General features: G+C 43.0%; 1 protein-coding gene across 4 annotated transcripts in view; it reads right to left on the minus strand.

The window, feature by feature from the left end:
• Positions 1-6385: 6385 nt before the first annotated feature.
• cnsta (consortin, connexin sorting protein a) overlaps positions 6386-18451 on the minus strand; it is a 98379-nt gene continuing 86313 nt past the window's right edge. For all 4 annotated transcript variants that reach the window (XM_072512880.1, XM_072512871.1, XM_072512878.1 and 1 more), the window contains 2 exons: positions 11601-11730; positions 6386-9805 (listed from right to left, as the gene is read on the minus strand). In XM_072512880.1, coding sequence (XP_072368981.1) covers positions 9609-9805; positions 11601-11730 — 327 coding nt within the window. In that variant the 3' untranslated portion in view covers positions 6386-9608. The remainder of the gene's footprint in view (positions 9806-11600; positions 11731-18451) is intronic.

Below are 18451 nucleotides of genomic sequence, written 5' to 3' on the forward strand. Positions count from 1 at the left end.
TCTGGACCTGGGGACTTGTCCACCTTAATGCCTTTTAGAATACCCAAAACTTCCACCTTCCTTATGCCGACTTGACCTAGAGTATTTAAACATCCATCCCTAGCCTCAATATCCGTCATGTCCCTCTCTTTGGTGAATACCGATGCAAAGTACTCATTAAGAATCTCACCCATTTCCTCTGACTCTGCATAAATTCCCTCTTTTGTCTTTGAATGGGCCAATCCTTTCTCCAGTTACCCTCTTGCTCCTTATATACGAATAAAAGGCTTTGGGATTTTCCTTAAACCTGTTAGCCAAAGATATTTCATGACCCCTTTTAGCCCTCTTTATTGCGTGTTTGAGATTTGTCCTACTTTCCCGATATTCCTCCAAACCTTCATCAGTTTTAACTTGCCTAGATCTTATGTATGCTTCCTTTTTCATTTTAGCTAGTCTCACAATTCCACCCGTCATCAATGGTTCCCTAATCTTGCCATTTCTATCCCTCATTTTCACAGGGACATGTCTGTCCTGCACTCTAATCAACCTTTCCTTAAAAGACTCCCACATTTCAAATGTGGATTTACCCTTAAACAGCTGCTCCCAATCCACATTCCCTAGCTCCTGCCGAATTTTGTAATACATGGCCTTTCCCCAATTTAGCACTCTTCCTTTAGGACCACTCTCGTCTTTGTCCATGAGTATTCTAAAACTTACAGAATTGTGATCGCTATTCCCAAAGTAATCACAGACTGAAACTTCAACCACCTGGCCAGGATATTCCCCAATACCAGGTCCAGTATGGCCCCTTCCCGAGTTGGACTATTTACATAAACTTGTACATCTTGTGACACCCTAAAGACTGCAAAATAAAAGTTGGTACACTCTCAAGACATTTCCTTACCCAAGCCAGAAATACAGGTGGTCGAGTTCAGCCAGCAGAAAATATTTCTTTACAATCACAAGTAGCTGATTCTTCACACTATAACTCTTCAACTAAGGGGAACAGCTGCTCCCTATCCATCCTGTCATTGCCCCTCGATCAGGTCACCCCTAAGGTTTTTCTGCTCCAGCGAATACAATCAAAGCCGATCCAACCTCTCTTCATAACTTGAATGTTCCATCCCAGGCAACATCCTGGTGAATCTCCTCTGTACCCCATCCTTCCTATAATGTGGCATTAGTTTCACACACTACTCCAGCTGTGGCCTCACCAAAGTTCTATACAACTCCAACATGACCTCCCTGCTTTTGTAATCTATACCTCAATTAATAAAAGGCAAGTGTCCCAAATGCCATTTTCATCACCCTATTAACCTGCCCTCTTGCCTCCGGAGATCTATGGACAAACATGCCAAGGTCCCTTTGTTCCTGGAACATCCCGGTGTCATACCGTTAATTGAATACTTCATCAAATTACTCCTTCCAAAGTGCATCACCTCACACGTTTTCAGGGTTAAATTTTATCTGCCCGTTTGACTGTCCTGTCTAGATCTTCCTGCAACCCAAGACACTCAATCTCACTGTTAACCACCCGGCCAATCTTGATCATCTGCAAACTTACTGATCCTACCCCTCCACATAGTCATCTATGTAGTTTATATAAATGACAAATAATGGGGACCCAGCACAGATACCTGTGGGACACCTCTGGACACTTGCTTTCTGTTACTAAACAGCGGTCAGTCATCACCCTTTGTTTCCTACACCCAAGCCCATTTTGAATCCACCTCATCAAATTACCCTGTACCTTCATAAATCTCCCGTGCGGGACCTTGTCAAAGGCTTTACTGAAATCCATATAAACTACATCAACTGCACTACACTCATCTACACACAGAGTCATCACCTCAAAATATTCAATCAAATTTGTTGGCATGACCTCCCTCTGACAAAGCTATGCTGACTATCCAATCAAACTTTGCCTCTCCAAAAGGAAATAAGATTCGCTCCTTCAGAATTTTCTCCGATAGCTTCCCTACCCTGTTAGTGAGGCTCACTGGTTTGTACTCCCCTGGCTTATCTCGACAACCTTTCTTAAATAGTGTAATGAGGGCTACACGGTGGTGCAGTGGTTAGCACTGCTGCCTCACAGTGCTGAGGTCCCAGGTTCGATCCTGGCTCTGGGTCACAGTCCGTGTGGAGTTTGCACATCCTCCCCGTGTTTGCGTGGGTTTTTCCCCCACAACCCAAAGATGTTTAGACTAGGTGGATTGGCCACGCTAAATTGCCCTTTAATTGGAAAAAATGAATTGGCTACTTTAAATTTATATAAAAAATAGTGTAACAACATTATCTGTTCTCCAGTCCTCTGGCACCTCTCCTGTGGCAAGAGGAATTAAACATTTGGATCTGAGCCACTGCAATCTGCTCCCTCACCTCCCACAGCAGCCTGGGACACAATTCATTTGGACCTGGATATTTGTCCACTTTCAAGCCTGCCAACCCCTCCAATACTTTGTCACACCCTACTTCAATTTACTCAAGAACCTACCAATTTCCTTTGGTTCCACCCACAGATTGTCCCTTGGTCCGTAATGGACCCTACTCATCCCTGGTTATCCTCTTCCCATTGATATACTTTGAGAATATCTTGGGATTTTCTCTTCTTTTACCGGCCAGAGCTTTCTCATATCCCCTTTGCTTCCCTAATTGTTTCCTTAAGCTCCATCTTGTACTCCACTAACGCCTCTGTTGATTTGCTCCCCGAATACTTGCTAAAAGCCTCTTTTCCTTCTCATCGCATCCTGAGTGTCCCTAATCATCCATGGTTCTCTGGGCTTGTTACTCCTTCCCATCACCCTAGAGGGAACATGTTGGGGCTGGACCCTCCCCATTTCCTTTTTGAATACCTGTTATAACCTGCCTACTGACGATTGGCTGGGGACTAATGACTATCCCACAATCCTATGGGAGTATGAACTTCCCCAATGAGGGGGGCGGAGAAACTCCTACTATAAATAAGCTGGCCAGTCCAGGAACCAGGAGGAAGGAGAAGGTAGCAAGGGAAGTTACTGCTACTGCTATGTATATATTGTTATAGTAAATAAACGTTATTATTTTGTATCCTTAAAACTCGTGCTGGATTCTTCGGGGCCCTTACAAAAATACCCCCCCACTGATCTTCTGTACATTTCTCCACAAGTAACTCTTCCCCAGTCCACCTTGGCCAGATCCTGTTTTATTTTACTAAAATCTGCTCCCCCCCCCCCCCGCTGCTCCAAAACCTTTTTTTGCAACTTGTTTATTTCTTTGTCCATAACAAGCTTAAATTGTACTACGTGGTCCCTATCATTAAAATACTCCCCCCACCAACACCTCAACCACCTGCCAGCTTCATTCCCCAGAATTAGGTCCAACACTGCATCGTCCCTTGTTGGACCTCTACATATTGACCTAAAAGGTTCTCCTGTAAATATTTTAAGATCTCCACTCCATAACACTATAATTATCCAAATTAATGTTGGGAAAGTTGAAATCACCCAATATAGTTACCCGATTGTTATGCTTTTACACACCTCCATGAATTGTGCAGATATTTGCTCCTCAATTTCCCACTGACTATCTGGGTCTATAATAAACACCACCTGGCAATGTGACTGTCCCTGTTATTCCTAAGCTCTACCCACAAAGCTTCATTTGATGCCCCTCCAAAATATCATCTCTCATTTCTGCAGTCTGACTCCTTAACTAATAATGCAATGCCTCCTATTTTACCCCCTCCTCTGTCTCGCCTGAAGATTCTGTACCCTACACACAGGGGGGGGGGGGGGGGGGGGGGGAGATTTAATGAGGCACTTGAGTAGCATTTGAGGGGCACGGGGCACTGAAGAATTAGGAGGATGGAGTGCCCGTCACCTTTCTGACTTGTCATCAACAGGGAAGGTAGAGGATGCCTTTCTTGCCAGGTGGCCAATTGAGGCCCTTAGGCATCAATTAGGGACCACTGCAGCTGCCATTTTACTAGTGATGGATGGAAGGGTGCCTTTTCCACATGGAGAGATCACCCAGTAAAACCTGATGCCCTCCATGCAAGCTCCAGTGTGGGGCCTCCTCCTCCAGCACCCTAGGGGCTTTTCACAGTAACTTCATTTGAAGCCTCTTGTGACAATAAGCGATTTTCATTTCAATGTCCCAGAGAGCGAGAGTGGGTTCTCATCCCTTAAAAGAGTCCCAACATCAGCTTGTTCGCTGCCTGACGGGGCTCTCCAAAACAGCTGAGGTAGGTGTTTTGGCCTGCCCTTGGGGCCACCATTGCCTCAGAACGACTCATCACGCTGTTTCTCAGTTCTAGACTTGTCAGTGTCATCATGGAAGTTAAATAAGAAATTTGTTTTTAAAAGTTAAAGCATTTTTTTTTGTTGCTATTACTTCTTGATGACAGCATCTGAGGTGCTTACCAGGAAACAGAGACCAGTAGTTGACAAAGATTCATCCAGACTCAAAACATTAACTCCCTTCTCTCTTACAGATACGGTCAGACCTGCTGCGATTGTCCAGTATTTTCTTTTGTTCTATATAACCAGCTATCCACAAATATTAATATATTTTGTGGTGTCACAAGGAGCTGTGTGCTGGACGGACAGTACTTATAATATTCTCTAGTTTCTTGACAAGAGTTTCTCCCTACCGAGATGGCCACCGGATGTCAACCCGGAAGTCGCATGGCAGACTGATGGAAAACTCCCATCAGGAATCAGTACAATGAGGATCAGCTGTGTAGCCTTGCTAGACTATATAAGCAGAGCATCATATGTTACTCTTGGAGGAAGCCAACTTGGTGAATGCAAGGAAGGTGCCTTGGAGAGTGAAGAACTTGCTGTTGCATGTTGCTGACCGTGGAATTTATGAAAACCCTGGTTTGGATTGAACACTGGCCTGTATGAGAACCCGTACTGGTAATCTGACTGTCGCTGTTATATACTGTATTTGAGTTTTCCTGGGAAACAGATTAGCCTCCAGGTTTAAATAGGGATATACCGTATGGAAAACGGGGCTCAAAGAAGAGATAGGTGTTTATTCACTTTCTTTCCTGTTTTGCTGATTATGTGAAGACCTTTAAGTAAACTTTCAGATTTTGGTATTTGAACAACTGTGAGCTATTGAACGGAGTGAACTTCACCCTGCCTATCGCAATCCCCAGCCCCTGGCAACATCAAAATTTCTAAAATATTAATATGTTTGCATTTAGTATGCACATGTGTCATGATTTTCCCATTCTTCTTCATAGTGTTACATTTGAATATTTTAACTGTAAGGGATGTGCTTTTCATTAGTTAGCTTCCATTCCTCCCGATGTGCGACTGCAAAATCTATCGGCGAGGCTTGTATTTATACGTTACTGGATGGCACTTTCTATTTATAAAAAAAAAAATGTTTTTTAAAGTACCCAATTTTTTCCAATTAAGGGGCAATTTAGCGTGGCCAATCCACCTAGCCTGCACATTTTTGGGTGGTGGGGGGAAAACCCACGCAAACACAGGGAGAATGTGCAAACTCCACACCACAGTTCCCGGGTCACTACTGCTACTATTGTCCTTGACCTTTTCCTTTGACCATGCAGCCTATTTTTGGCTCCTCTCCTGTAAGAAGATAACGAGAGGTAACAGATATAGGTTGAGAGACAGCAGATTTAAAACTGAGATGAGGAGGAATTACTTCTTGCAGAGGGGGGTGAATTTGTGGAACTCACTGCCACATAGTGCGGTGGAGTCGGAATCATTAAATGGTGTCAAGAAGGAGATAGCTATATTTCGGATTTTAAAAAATAGGTTAATGGGATATGGGAACAGGTAGGGAGGTGAATTTGAGACCAGGATGAGATCAGCCATGATTTGATTGAAGGGGTGAATTGCCTACTTCTGCTCCGAATTCCTATGTTCCCAAGAAGGAAGCAGCACTTCTACCACTGCTATTTCAGGCTTTGTGCCAGCTAACTGCCCAACCACATGTGCTCTTTGCACCCAGTCCCAAAGGCACCAGCACTCTACTACCACTGTTTCAGGCCCGGTCATCTGCATGGCCACCCTCAATTTGTCTTCTCTACCTTAGCAGGAGATACCATGTCCTAGTCTGCCAACATCTTAACAGGAACAGAGAAGACAGGTATTTGACAAGATGATATGAACTGGGTGAGGTTGCAACAGACCATCACACTTGAACAGCCTGTTGACACACTTTGTCTACTTGGGCGAAGTACAAGAGAGGGTGGTTGGAACTATCTTGCAGCTGAAGTCATCACCTTCAAGAGACTGGAGGACAAAATTGACAGGATAAAAAAAAGGTTCATTGTCAGTTTTTAGAAGCTTGTGGTCAATTCAGTTGCAGCCATACCCAATGAGTTAAATGTGTTTTCTGTAAATATAAAAATCAATTACTTTAAATGAGGAAAAATTCATACAAAAGGTTTAACTCGTGATTTTCTATTTAAGATCAATGTAAATCACAAGTTGCAATCTCAAAATACATGGCCAGTGATGGAAATTACATGATTCACTTTACAACAGATAATTCCATCTTCAAGTCATAATTCTGTTTACAGGTTTTACATGTTAAACTGATGCTAATAAAATTACTATACAGTGTACTTCATGATATTCTGGTGGCCGTGTTAAATTATTTCTGGTGAAGAATGCAATAAGTATTACATGATACAAAATGAATAAAAACCTTTAACAGTTCATACATTAAGCACTCAATTCAAGAGGTTTAGCTACCTCTAATACTACAGAGCAAAATCTTACATATTTCCTAGAATGATAACATGCCAATCATTTGAATTTACAAAAACAGGAGAAAAATAAAGCTGAAATGATTTGCTCTACATACAGCATAATTTACATTAAATAAATTAAATTTCCAAATCATTAACTTTGTATAGTGTACTGATCCAGCCAGTAACACTGCTAATGTATTGCACCCTCTACAATATAATCATGCGCCATGATACAGTTCAGGTTAAAAGCTGGCAACTTTATAGATATATATTACTTAAAAGTTGCTAAGCTAAAATTTAAGGCCCTTTTACTGAAATTTTTAAACTGATGACATATTTCAGACAGAGGGATAAATTTACTTGTAAATCCCCTAATCCAACATGCCGGAGCATTTCTACAATATTCAACATGGAATCAAAGAAGGAAACAATGATTGCTCACTTCTATTTACATCGACAGACTTGTTAAACACAGAACAAATGCCCACAAAGAAAAACTCAAGACAGAACAACAAAGCAGGTCTCTGTACCTGAATGGTTAACCTCTCTCTGTCTCAGCTGCTGAGCAACCACCTGCACAATTATAGTGCTTTTTTTCTGTTTTTACAAGAATCAATTACACACAATATTTGCAGATGCCAATGAATTAGAAAATAGAGATCTGTTTATAGAAGCAAGGCTTTAAAGTGTTATGCAATGACATCGAGGAGTTACGGTAATGACTCAATCTGCTACAACCAATGTGTGTGTACCTTTGTGTAGAGACCTGCTCTTTTCTGAACAATTTTGCAGTTTTCTAAAAAAAAAAACTAACTTGAATTCATAATTTCGCTTAAGATCAATATTCCACACCTCAAAGTCAAAATTGATGATACACGGCTGTAAAATGCCTCAGCACATTCATTTTGTAATATTGTGCGTGCTTTGTAATGCAGTAATCAGACTTAAAGTTGTCAATTCTTTTACAGTGTTCACAGCATTCTCCTACATCCGTGTATCCCAGTAGTAATATATCACGAAACTCCTTAAACACATCTTTCCTCCCAACATTATTCTACAATGTCAGTTTACCTAAAACATACAAAGGACGAAGCAGCAGAGCACAACCTGCTGACAGGTACCAGCAGCAAAGATAGAAGCCAGAGTGTAGGTCAGGCTTCCACCTTTTGCTTTTCTCAGCTGCAGTATCTGAGGGGGAAACAGCAAAAATAATAAGATTTCTATCTACAAACAAAAATCAAGATAACCTCAAAATGTTTCAACCTCAAAATTAGCCAATTTGAAAGATAACATTTTACATAAACACAGAAATGCTCAACCTACTTTATAAACAGAAAGCAATTTTAAGGCTGTAACTCAAAAAAGGCTTCAATGGAATGTACCCTTCCACTGATCTTCAAGGTGGCAGAAATCTAATCGCCAGCACTGGTCAATGCTGCTCAAAAGGGAGCAAAGCACACTCAGGTGGACTGACTGGGTTCTTTGCTCCGGATGCAATCAACCCTTGTTTAGTGCCTCTCCCTCACTTCCTAACACCTTTTCTACCAGCATAACTGAGATAGAGAATTTAATATGTGGAGAAATCACAATGCCAACCTAGATCTGTCTGTCCCCTCTACACCATAAATGAAAAATGTGCTCAAGCAACCGCCACACTAAGAAATAATAATCCATCACAAATGAGTTAAACTCAGGGCAGCACGGTGGCACAGTGGTTAGCACTGCTGCCTCATGGCACAGAGGTTCCAGGTTAGATCCCGGCTCTGGGTCACTGTTCGTGTGGAGTTTGCACTTTCTCCCTGTGCTGCGTGGGTTTCGCCCCCACAACCCAAAGATGTGCAGGCTAGGTGGATTGGCCACGCTAAATTGCCTCTGAATTGGAAAAAATGAATTGGGTACTCTAAATTTATTTTAAAAAACAAATGAGTTAGATTTGCAAATAACTGTTTTGACAAATGATCTAAAATGAATAAAAATTAAACTTAATTTAACAGAACAAATTCCCAAGATGAGAAGGAACAATCAGTGAATTATCTCACTGCCTGCTAAAGTCATCTTGCTCACTCACAGACACATCCAGTTAACAGTAAATCATTCTCAGTGAATTATCCTCTTTCAGATGTGTGACATGTTACTCAAAGGTAGCACTGACAATATGTACATTTGAATATTGACTCAACATAGAAAATGTTACTCTAGCAGTAACAATATTCTCAAAAATATTAATTTGTATGCTTTTTTTTTTAGACTGGGGTGCAGAGAGAGCGTTGGAACAAGATTTAAAAAAAGATTGACAGATAAAATCAGACTAACTTTTAAACACAACAGTATCACTGCCAAATCTGAGGTCTGTAGAAAACATTGTAAGTTATCGATGAAAAAAAAGCCCTGAGGCAGCAAAGGAACCTGACCATAATTAAAATGGTTCTGAAAGTAAAACTATATAGATTATGATACACCATGATTTTTAAAAGGAAAAAAATAGTAAAACTGACAAGTAACAACCATTACAAAAATCAATGTATAAATTGTCTGTTCACATTTGAATGATAAATTATTCTACGACCCATTATAAACCCAAATTATGTGCAGATTGCCCTAAAAGGCAAATTATACAAAAGCCATTTTTTTCAAAGTGATTGGCAAAGTCTGCTGTCCTCACAAATTATGCAAACAGTATTAACGGAGTTGCATATTTATCCTTCCTCGTCATGTCAAGCTAGGATTTGTTTTGTTGAGGTCCACAACTCCAGCTCTGAAGTTCCTGTGTTGTGTCTTACTGACAGTTGTATTCCACAGCAGATACTGCATTGTAGCAGGAACACGTGATCAATTTTTCAATGTAGTCCTTTTGAACCCCGACTTACACAATGACTTCAATTCTATTTATAAAGATAGTGTTGTTTTAAGAAAATTACAGCCAGTGCTTTGCTTTCTCAATGCCTTGTTGGAACTGTACATAGTAAAAGTTCATTTGTGTTGTGAAGTCTTTGCATACATTGGACTCCAGATCACCAAATGTACAATAAAGCGCTGTCCCTCCAACACTCAAAAGTACTGTGACAATGCACAGCAGGACCAAGAGGAGGCAGGAGTTTCCATTTACTTCATCTAAGGGAAAATAATAAAAATCAAGTCAGCATATTGACATGTGATAACAATGAAATATGGTACAAAGACAGTCTACCAACTCACTTGATATAAAAAAGACAAGATAAATTGAATTTTCAAATGTTTCTAAACAGACATAGAATTTACAGTGCAGAAGGAGGCCATTCGGCCCATCGAGTCTGCACCGGCTCTTGGAAAGAACACCCTACCCAAGGTCAACACCTCCACCCTATCCCCATAACCCAGTAACCCCACCCAACACTAAGGGCAATTTTGGACACGAAGGGCAATTTAGCATGGCCAATCCACCTAACCTGCACATCTTTGGACTGTGGGAGGAAACCGGAGCACCCGGAGGAAACCCACGCACACACGGAGAGGATGCGCAGACTCCACACAGACAGTGACCCAAGCCAGAATCGAACCTGGGACCCTGGAGCTGTGAAGCAATTGTGCTATCCATAATGCTACCGTGCTGCCCTTATCCACAATGCTACCGTGCTGCCCTGTTGCTCATACTGTCTACAACTTGGCATTTCATTCCATCAGCCTTCAATATTATTTCAGTATTATTCATAACAGGGTATGATCCATTCGCCTTCCAAAGTTGTATAAAGCCCCAACAAACAAGGCGGGTGGACTAGCTCCCAGGGCTCCATCAAATGACACTTCAAATCAATAACCAGAAGATGTACAAAGCTCTAAGAACACAGAAAACAGGAGGAGTTGGACATGCAGTCCTTTGAACCTGCTCTGCCATTCAGTAAGATCATGGTTGATCTTACCTCAACTCCACTTTCCTGCTCTACTCCCATATCCCTATTAAGACATTGCAATTAGTTGTCTCATTTATGTTAAGTATCCATTAATTGACACTGATATGTAAAGGGGCTTCAGGTGGCCTCTGTCAGGTGGTGTGTTGTTAAGAGTTTTGTGCAGAGGCTGTGGAAGTGAAATAAATGGTGTTTGGTGAAAAGGAACAAGAACTTTAGACTCTTCATTTCACAGCAACTAAAACGTATAACAATCCCATGAATAGGTTTCCTTTAATTCCCTATGCTGTTTGATGGACTTGACTTCTACTCCTGTCTTTCCACAGCACCAGGGAATTAGGAGTCAGCTGTGGGTATAGGGGCATGGGATGGAAACTATATTCTGCAGTGACATAAAACCAGGCTCTGGTACTCTGAAATGCTGAAAATCAACTCCTTGTAGCATCCACTGATTTTTCTAGGTTTACAAGATTAGTAATGGGCTGATGTTTTAGCTCCTTTAAATAAAACTCCTCTGACTAATTGATAGAATGTATTTTCAAGTGTATGAGGAATATTTACTGAACTGCGCACCAAGACTAGCAACCGTGCTAAATAGAGAGTACAACAATATTGATCTTTTCATGGTGTATCCCTACTAAAGAATTGAGCCATGGTCCATGTGATATACTGCACCACTTGAGTATCCTAAAAAAGAACTTGTCTGAAAATGTTATATTCATATTATGTTGAAGGTTGGAACAAGGACATTTGATTTGACCTACTTCAGGTTTGATATCACCTGATCAAGATTCCTACACTTTATTGCACTGATCAAAATAGTACTTTTTTCTGCTATTCCGTAAGGCACATGGTTTTTGGCTTTATTTAGTTTTTACATCACAATTATTTTCAATAGCTGTCACATTCAATTCATTCTATTGTCAACAAACCAGAGTTTGAGGTCTGACAACCCAGTCCTAATATTTACATCAAAAATGTGCACAAGCAGCACCCAAAAATGCCAAGAGTCACCATCTTACCGTGCTCCAGCGTATCCTGTGGTTCCTGAAATCTTACTCTCCTCTTTGACGGCTTCGGTTGTACCCGCAAGACGTCTTTGTTTAAACTTCCTTTTTTCAGAATGGAAACAAGACCCTCTGGATGGGTATTCTGTATGAAATGGAGCAGAATGACTTACACAAGAAGAAAATGTTCTACATATGCCAGAGCAATCTCCATTTTAGAATAAAGGGTGTGCGAATTCCATAGAATCATCAAAATGATACAGCACAGAATGGGGCATTCAGTCTACCTTGTCCATGCCGATCCCAAAACACTTAGGTGCTCTTTCTAATCCCATCTTCCTGCACATGGCCCATAGCCCTGCAGTTTACAGCGCTTAAGGTGCAGATAGAGGTACTTTAAAAAAAAGAGTTTAGGGTGCCTGCCTCCACCACCAACTCCAGCAGCGAATTCCTGACACACTCAATCCTGTGTAAAAAAGATTTTCCTCATGTCCCCTCTAATCCTTCTGCCCTTAGCTTGAATCTGACTCCTGTTTTTGAACTCTGCCAAGTGAAACAAATTCCTCCTGTCCACTCCATCTCCACCCCTCACAATTATGAATACCTTATTCTCGTCAACCCTCAGCCTTCTCTGTTCCAAGGAAAACCCCAACCTCTCTAATCTTTCCTCGTAGTAACAATTCTCCAGTCCTGGCAACATTCTAGTAAATCTTCTTTGCACTCTGTCCAGTGCATTAACATCCCACTAGGAGGAATCCAACATGAATGCTACTGGAACACAAGGTGCTTCACAATGACTCGGATTAGCCTTCCACTTACAGGAGACCCAGCTGTCCCAATCGTCTCATTGGATACAGGTTGCCACAGGAAGTGTTGAAGTGGATTTGCTGTATATGGACAGAAGGTTTCTCACTATGGAAACCAATAGCCCTTTTGTTATTGGTAGGTCGACCTGGGTAAATTACATTACCAGCATGGGAATACTGAAATGTACAGTGCTCTAACAACCAAGACCTCTTTCCACTTGATTTAACAACCAACACTGGTGTTCAATGACATGGCATGCTACTTTTGAAAATCAAATTCATTTTGGCATACTATAAAATAAAAGGGTTCTGCAACAAAATATATATACTTTGTGAAGACAGAGTGTGGTTTAACCTTGTGCCTATGGCACTGAGAACCCGGCCCCGGATCACTGTCCGTGTGGAGTTTGCACATTCTCCCAGTGTCTGCGTGTGTTTCACCCCCACAACCCAAAGATGTGCAGGTTAGATGGATAGCCACGCTAAATTACCCCTCAATTGGAAAAAATAATTGGGTACTCTTAAATTTATTCAACAAAAAAAAAAAAAAAAAAAAGGAATTTAAGGCTTAATTTAAAACCATGATGGTGGAAGCTTTGGGCCCAATCAGGGAGCAACTGAACAAGACAACTAAAGCAGTAGGCGTGCAGGCAGAGAAACTGAAAAACATGGAGGTCTCCTTATCCCAACACGAAGACAGATTTGCGTCCTTGATTTAGAAAATTGGTCAGGGCGCATGAACCGGAGGCTGGTGGGTGTACCTACGGAAGTTGAGGACGTGAGGCTCACCAGAATACTTTGATGTAAGTTCTCCCAATTGATGAGTGGTGATGAGGTATTTTCTGTGCCAGAGCTCGATAGGGCACACAGGCCTTGAGGCAGGAACCATGACCGAATGAGCAATCGCAAGCGGTGATCATTCAGTTTCATAGTTTCCAGAGAAAGGAGCAGGTCCTGGAATGGACCATGAAAGCCCCAAAACATCATCTGGGACGGCAACATGATCAGGATTTACCAGGACATCGGCACGGAACTGACAAAACAACAGGTGGCCTTCAATAAGGTAAGACGGTCCTTCTTAATCGAGGAGTGCGATTTGGGTTGTGTACCCGGCGAACTTAAGGGCCGTGTCTTCAGGATCCTTAAGGGGGAGGGGGAGCAGCCAGAAGTCGTGGTGCACATTGGTACCAACGACGTAGGTAGGAAAAGGGGTGTGGAGGTAATAAACAAGTTTAGGGAGTCAGGATGGAAGTTAAAAGCCAGGACAGACAGAGTTGTCATCTCTGGTTTGTTGCCGGTGCCACGTGATAGCGAGGCTAGGAATAGCGCGAGAGTGCAGCTGAACACGTGGCTGCAGGAATGGTGTAGGAGGGAGGGCTTCAGGTATTTGGATAATTGGAGCGCATTCTGGGGAAGGTGGGACCTGTACAAGCAGGACGGGTTGCATCTGAACCAGAGGGGCACCAATATCCTGGGAGGGAGGTTTTCGAGTACTCTTCGGGAGGGTTTAAACTAATTTGGCAGGGGAATGGGAACCAGATTTGTAGTCCAGCAACTAAGGTAGCCGATATTCAGGGCGCCAAAGCATGTAATGAGGCAGTGGGGAAGGGAACACTGACAAAGGAGAGTACTTGCAGGCACGGAGATGGGTTGAAGTGTGTATACTTCAACGCAAGAAGCATCAGGAATAAGGTGGGTGAACTTAAAGGCATGGATCGGTACTTGGGACTACGATGTGGTGGCCATCACGGAAACTTGGATAGAAGAGGGGCAGAAATGGTTGTTGGAGGTCCCTGGTTATAGATGTTTCAATAAGATTAGGGAGGGTGGTAAAAGAGGTGGGGGGGGTGGCATTATTAATTAGAGATAGTATAACAGCTGCAGAAAGGCAGTTCGAGGAGTATCACCCTATTGAGGTAGTATGGGTTGAAGTCAGAAATAGGAAAGGAGCAGTCACCTTGTTAGGAGTTTTCTATAGGCCCCCCAATAGTAGCAGAGATGTGGAGGAACAGATTGGGAAACAGATTTTGGAAAGGTGCAGAAGTTATAGGGTAGTAGTCATGGGCGACTTTAACTTCCCAAATATTGAGTGGAAACTCTTTAGATCAAATAGTTTGGATGGGGTGGTGTTTGTGCAGTGTGTCCAGGAAGCTTTTCTAACACAGTATGTAGATTGTCCGACCAGAGGAGGGGCAATATTGGATTTAGTACTTGGTAATGAACCAGGGCAAGTGATAGATTTGTTAGTGGGGGAGCATTTTGGAGATAGTGACCACAATTCTGTGACTTTCACTTTAGTAATGGAGAGGGATAGGTATGTGCAACAGGGTAAGGTTTACAATTGGGGGAAGGGTAAATACGATGTTGTCAGGCAAGAGTTGAACTGCATAAGTTGGGAACATAGGCTGGCAGGGAAGGACACAAGTGAAATGTGGAACTTGTTCAAGGAACAGGTGCTACGTGTCCTTGATATGTATGTCCCTGTCAGGCAGGGAAGAGATGGTCGAGTGAGGGAACCATGGTTGACAAGAGAGGTTGAATGTCTTGTGAAGAGGAAAAAGGAGACTTATGTAAGGCTGAGGAAACAAGGTTCAGACAGGGCATTGGAGGGATACAAGATAGCCAGGAGGGAACTGAAGAAAGGGATTAGGAGAGCTGAGAGGGCATGAACAATCTTTGGCGGGTAGGATCAAGGAAAACCCCAAGGCCTTTTACACGTGAGAAATATGAGAATGACTAGAGCGAGGGTAGGTCCGATCAAGGACAGTAGCGGGAGATTGTGTATGGAGTCTGAAGAGATAGGAGAGGTCTTGAACGAGTACTTTTCTTCTGTATTTACAAATGAGAGGGGCGATATTGTTGGAGAGGACAGTGTGAAACAGATTGGTAAGCTCGAGGAAATACTTGTTAGGAAGGAAGATGTGTTGGGCATTTTGAAAAACTTGAGGATAGACAAGTCCCCCGGGCCTGACAGGATATAGCCAAGGATTCTATGGGAAGCAAGAGATGAAATTGCAGAGCCGTTGGCAATGATCTTTATGTCCTCACTGTCAACAGGGGTGGTACCAGGGGATTGGAGAGTGGCGAATGTCGTGCCCCTGTTCAAAAAAGGCACTAGGGATAACCCTGGGAATTACAGGCCAGTTAGTCTTACTTCGGTGGTAGGCAAAGTAATGGAAAGCGAACTGAAGGATAGGATTTCTGAGCATCTGGAAAGACACTGCTTGATTAGGGATAGTCAGCACGGATTTGTGAGGGGTAGGTCTTGCCTTACAAGTCTTATTGAATTCTTTGAGGAGGTGACCAAGCATGTGGGTGAAGGTAAAGCAGTGGATGTAGTGTACATGGATTTTAGTAAGGCATTTGATAAGGTTCCCCATGGTAGGCTTATGCAGTAAGTAAGGAGGCATGGGATAGTGGGAAATTTGGCCAGTTGGATAACGAACTGGCTAACCGATAGAAGTCAGAGAGTGGTGGTGGATGGCAAATATTCAGCCTGGATCCCAGTTACCAGTGGCGTACCACAGGGATCAGTTCTGGGTCCTCTGCTGTTTGTGATTTTCATTAATGACTTGGATGAGGGAGTTGAAGGGTGGGTCAGTAAATTTGCAGACGATACGAAGATTGGTGGAGTTGTGGATAGTAAGGAGGGCTGTTGTCGGCTGCAAAGAGACATAGATAGGATGCAGAGCTGGGCTGAGAAGTGGCAGATGGAGTTTAACCCTGAAAAGTGTGAGGTTGTCCATTTTGGAAGGACAAATATGAATGCGGAATACAGGGTTAACGGTAGAGTTCTTGGCAATGTGGAGGAGCAGAGAGATCTTGGGGTCTATGTTCATAAACTTTGAAAGTTGCCACTCAAGTGGATAGAGCTGTGAAGAAGGCCTATGGTGTGCTCGCGTTCATTAACAGAGGGATTGAATTTAAGAGCCGTGAGGTGATGATGCAGCTGTACAAAACTTTGGTAAGGCCACATTTGGAGTACTGTGTACAGTTCTGGTCGCCTCATTTTAGGAAGGATGTGGAAGCTTTGGAAAAGGTGCAAAGAAGATTTACCAGGATGTTGCCTGGAATGGAGAGTAGGTCTTACAAGGAAAGGTTGAGGGTGCTAGGCCTTTTCTCATTAGAACGGAGAAGGATGAGGGGCGACTTGATATTGGTTTATAAGATGATCAGGGGAATAGATAGAGTAGACAGTCAGAGACTTTTCCCCCGGGTGGAACAAACCATTACAAGGGGACATAAATTTAAGGTGAAAGGTGGAAGATATAGGAGGGATATCAGAGGTAGGTTCTTTACCCAGAGAGTAGTGGGGGCATGGAATGCACTGCTGTGGAAGTAGTTGAGTCGGAAACATTAGGGACCTTCAAGCAGCTATTGGATAGGTACAAGGATTACGGTAAAATGATATAGTGTAGATTTATTTGTTCTTAAGAGCAGCACGGTAGCATTGTGGATAGCACAATTGCTTCACAGCTCCAGGGTCCCAGGTTCGATTCCGGCTTAAGTCACTGTCTGTGCGGAGTCTGCACGTCCTCCCCGTGTGTGCGTGGGTTTCCTCCGGGTGCTCCGGTTTCCTCCCACAGTCCAAAGATGTCCAGGTTAGGTGAATTGGCCAATGATAAATTGCCCTTAATGTCCAAATTGCCCTTGGTGTTGGGTGGAGGTGTTGAGTTTGGGTAGGGTGCTGTTTCCAAGAGCTGGTGCAGACTCAAAGGGCCGAATGGCCTCCTTCTGCACTGTAAATTCAATGATAATCTATGATTAATCTAGGTCAAAGGTTCGGCACAACATAGTGGGCCGAAGGGCCTGTTCTGTGCTGTATTTTCTATGTTCTATGTTTGACTCAAAAAATTTCTGTTTTGAAACTCCCGAGCAGGCAAAGGACTTTATCAGAGATCATGGTTTGGGCATGGCTTGAGGGCTCCGGGCAGACAGGTGAGGTGTTAATATTTTACTGTTTTTATTGTTCATGTTGTTAAGGTGTTGAGTTGGGTTAATGGTGGAGTTGTTTGGATGGGGTCGTTCCTCGGTTCAGTTTTGAAATAAAGCTTACCCTTCTTTATGGGCTCAGTAGTTGCTGGGATGGCAGGGGGAATCTTTCCTCACCTTGGGGCAGCGTGCTTGGGGCAAATATGCCCTACCAGCATTAGAAATTAGCCAGTTAAAGGAAGCCAAGTGGGGGACGGTGCTGCATTTTATCAGCCGGTTTGGTTAATCTTGGTGGGCTAGAAGTGTGTGTTTTGGGGGGGGGCTATGGCAAAGGTGTTAATTCCTTTTGTAGAAGAAAGAATAATAATCTTTATTAGTGTCACAAGAAGGCTTACATTAACGCTGCAATGACGTTTTTATCAAAATTCCCTAGTCACCACACCCCGGAGCCTGTTCGGGAACACGGGAGAATTCAGAATGTCCAATTCACTTAACAAGCATGTCTTTTGGGACTTGTGGGAGGAAACTGGAGCACACGGAGGAATCCCACGCAGACATGGGGAAAATGTGCAGACCCCGCAGACACAGAGACCCAAGCGGGATTCGAACTAGGGACCCTGGCACTGTGAAGCAACAGTGCTAACCACTGTGCTACCAGTTACTGTGAAACGGGGGTGGGATGGGAGAGGAAACAGACCCTTGGCGAAAAGAGTTCTCGTTCTTCTCCTCCGTATATCATGTTTTTTCCAGGATTAACTATTTTGTCATAAGCCGAGCTCTAGTGGCAGAGGTGAAGAAATCGTAGTATTCGGTGGTGGTCATTTCTGATCATGCCCCACGTTGGATGGAATCTGAGATCAGGGAAGGTAAGGGGCATCGAAACGGGTGACTGCTGGATGTGGGTCTGCTAGTGGACATTGGGTTCTTTGCAAGGGGCTATCCAGGATCATGTTTTGAACAATGACAATCCCTCGACACTAAGGGAAGTACTGAAGGTTGTAATTAAAAGAGAAATTATATCATTCTCGGCCCATGTAGAGCTGGAGGCAAGGAGGGAATGGGTAGATCATAAATATGCGACAGCCCATCCCAAGAACAATTAGCAGAGAGGAAAAAGCTGGAAACGCA

Source organism: Scyliorhinus torazame, chromosome 1 (genome assembly GCF_047496885.1).
Source record: "Scyliorhinus torazame isolate Kashiwa2021f chromosome 1, sScyTor2.1, whole genome shotgun sequence".
NCBI classification, from domain to species: Eukaryota; Metazoa; Chordata; class Chondrichthyes; order Carcharhiniformes; family Scyliorhinidae; genus Scyliorhinus; species Scyliorhinus torazame.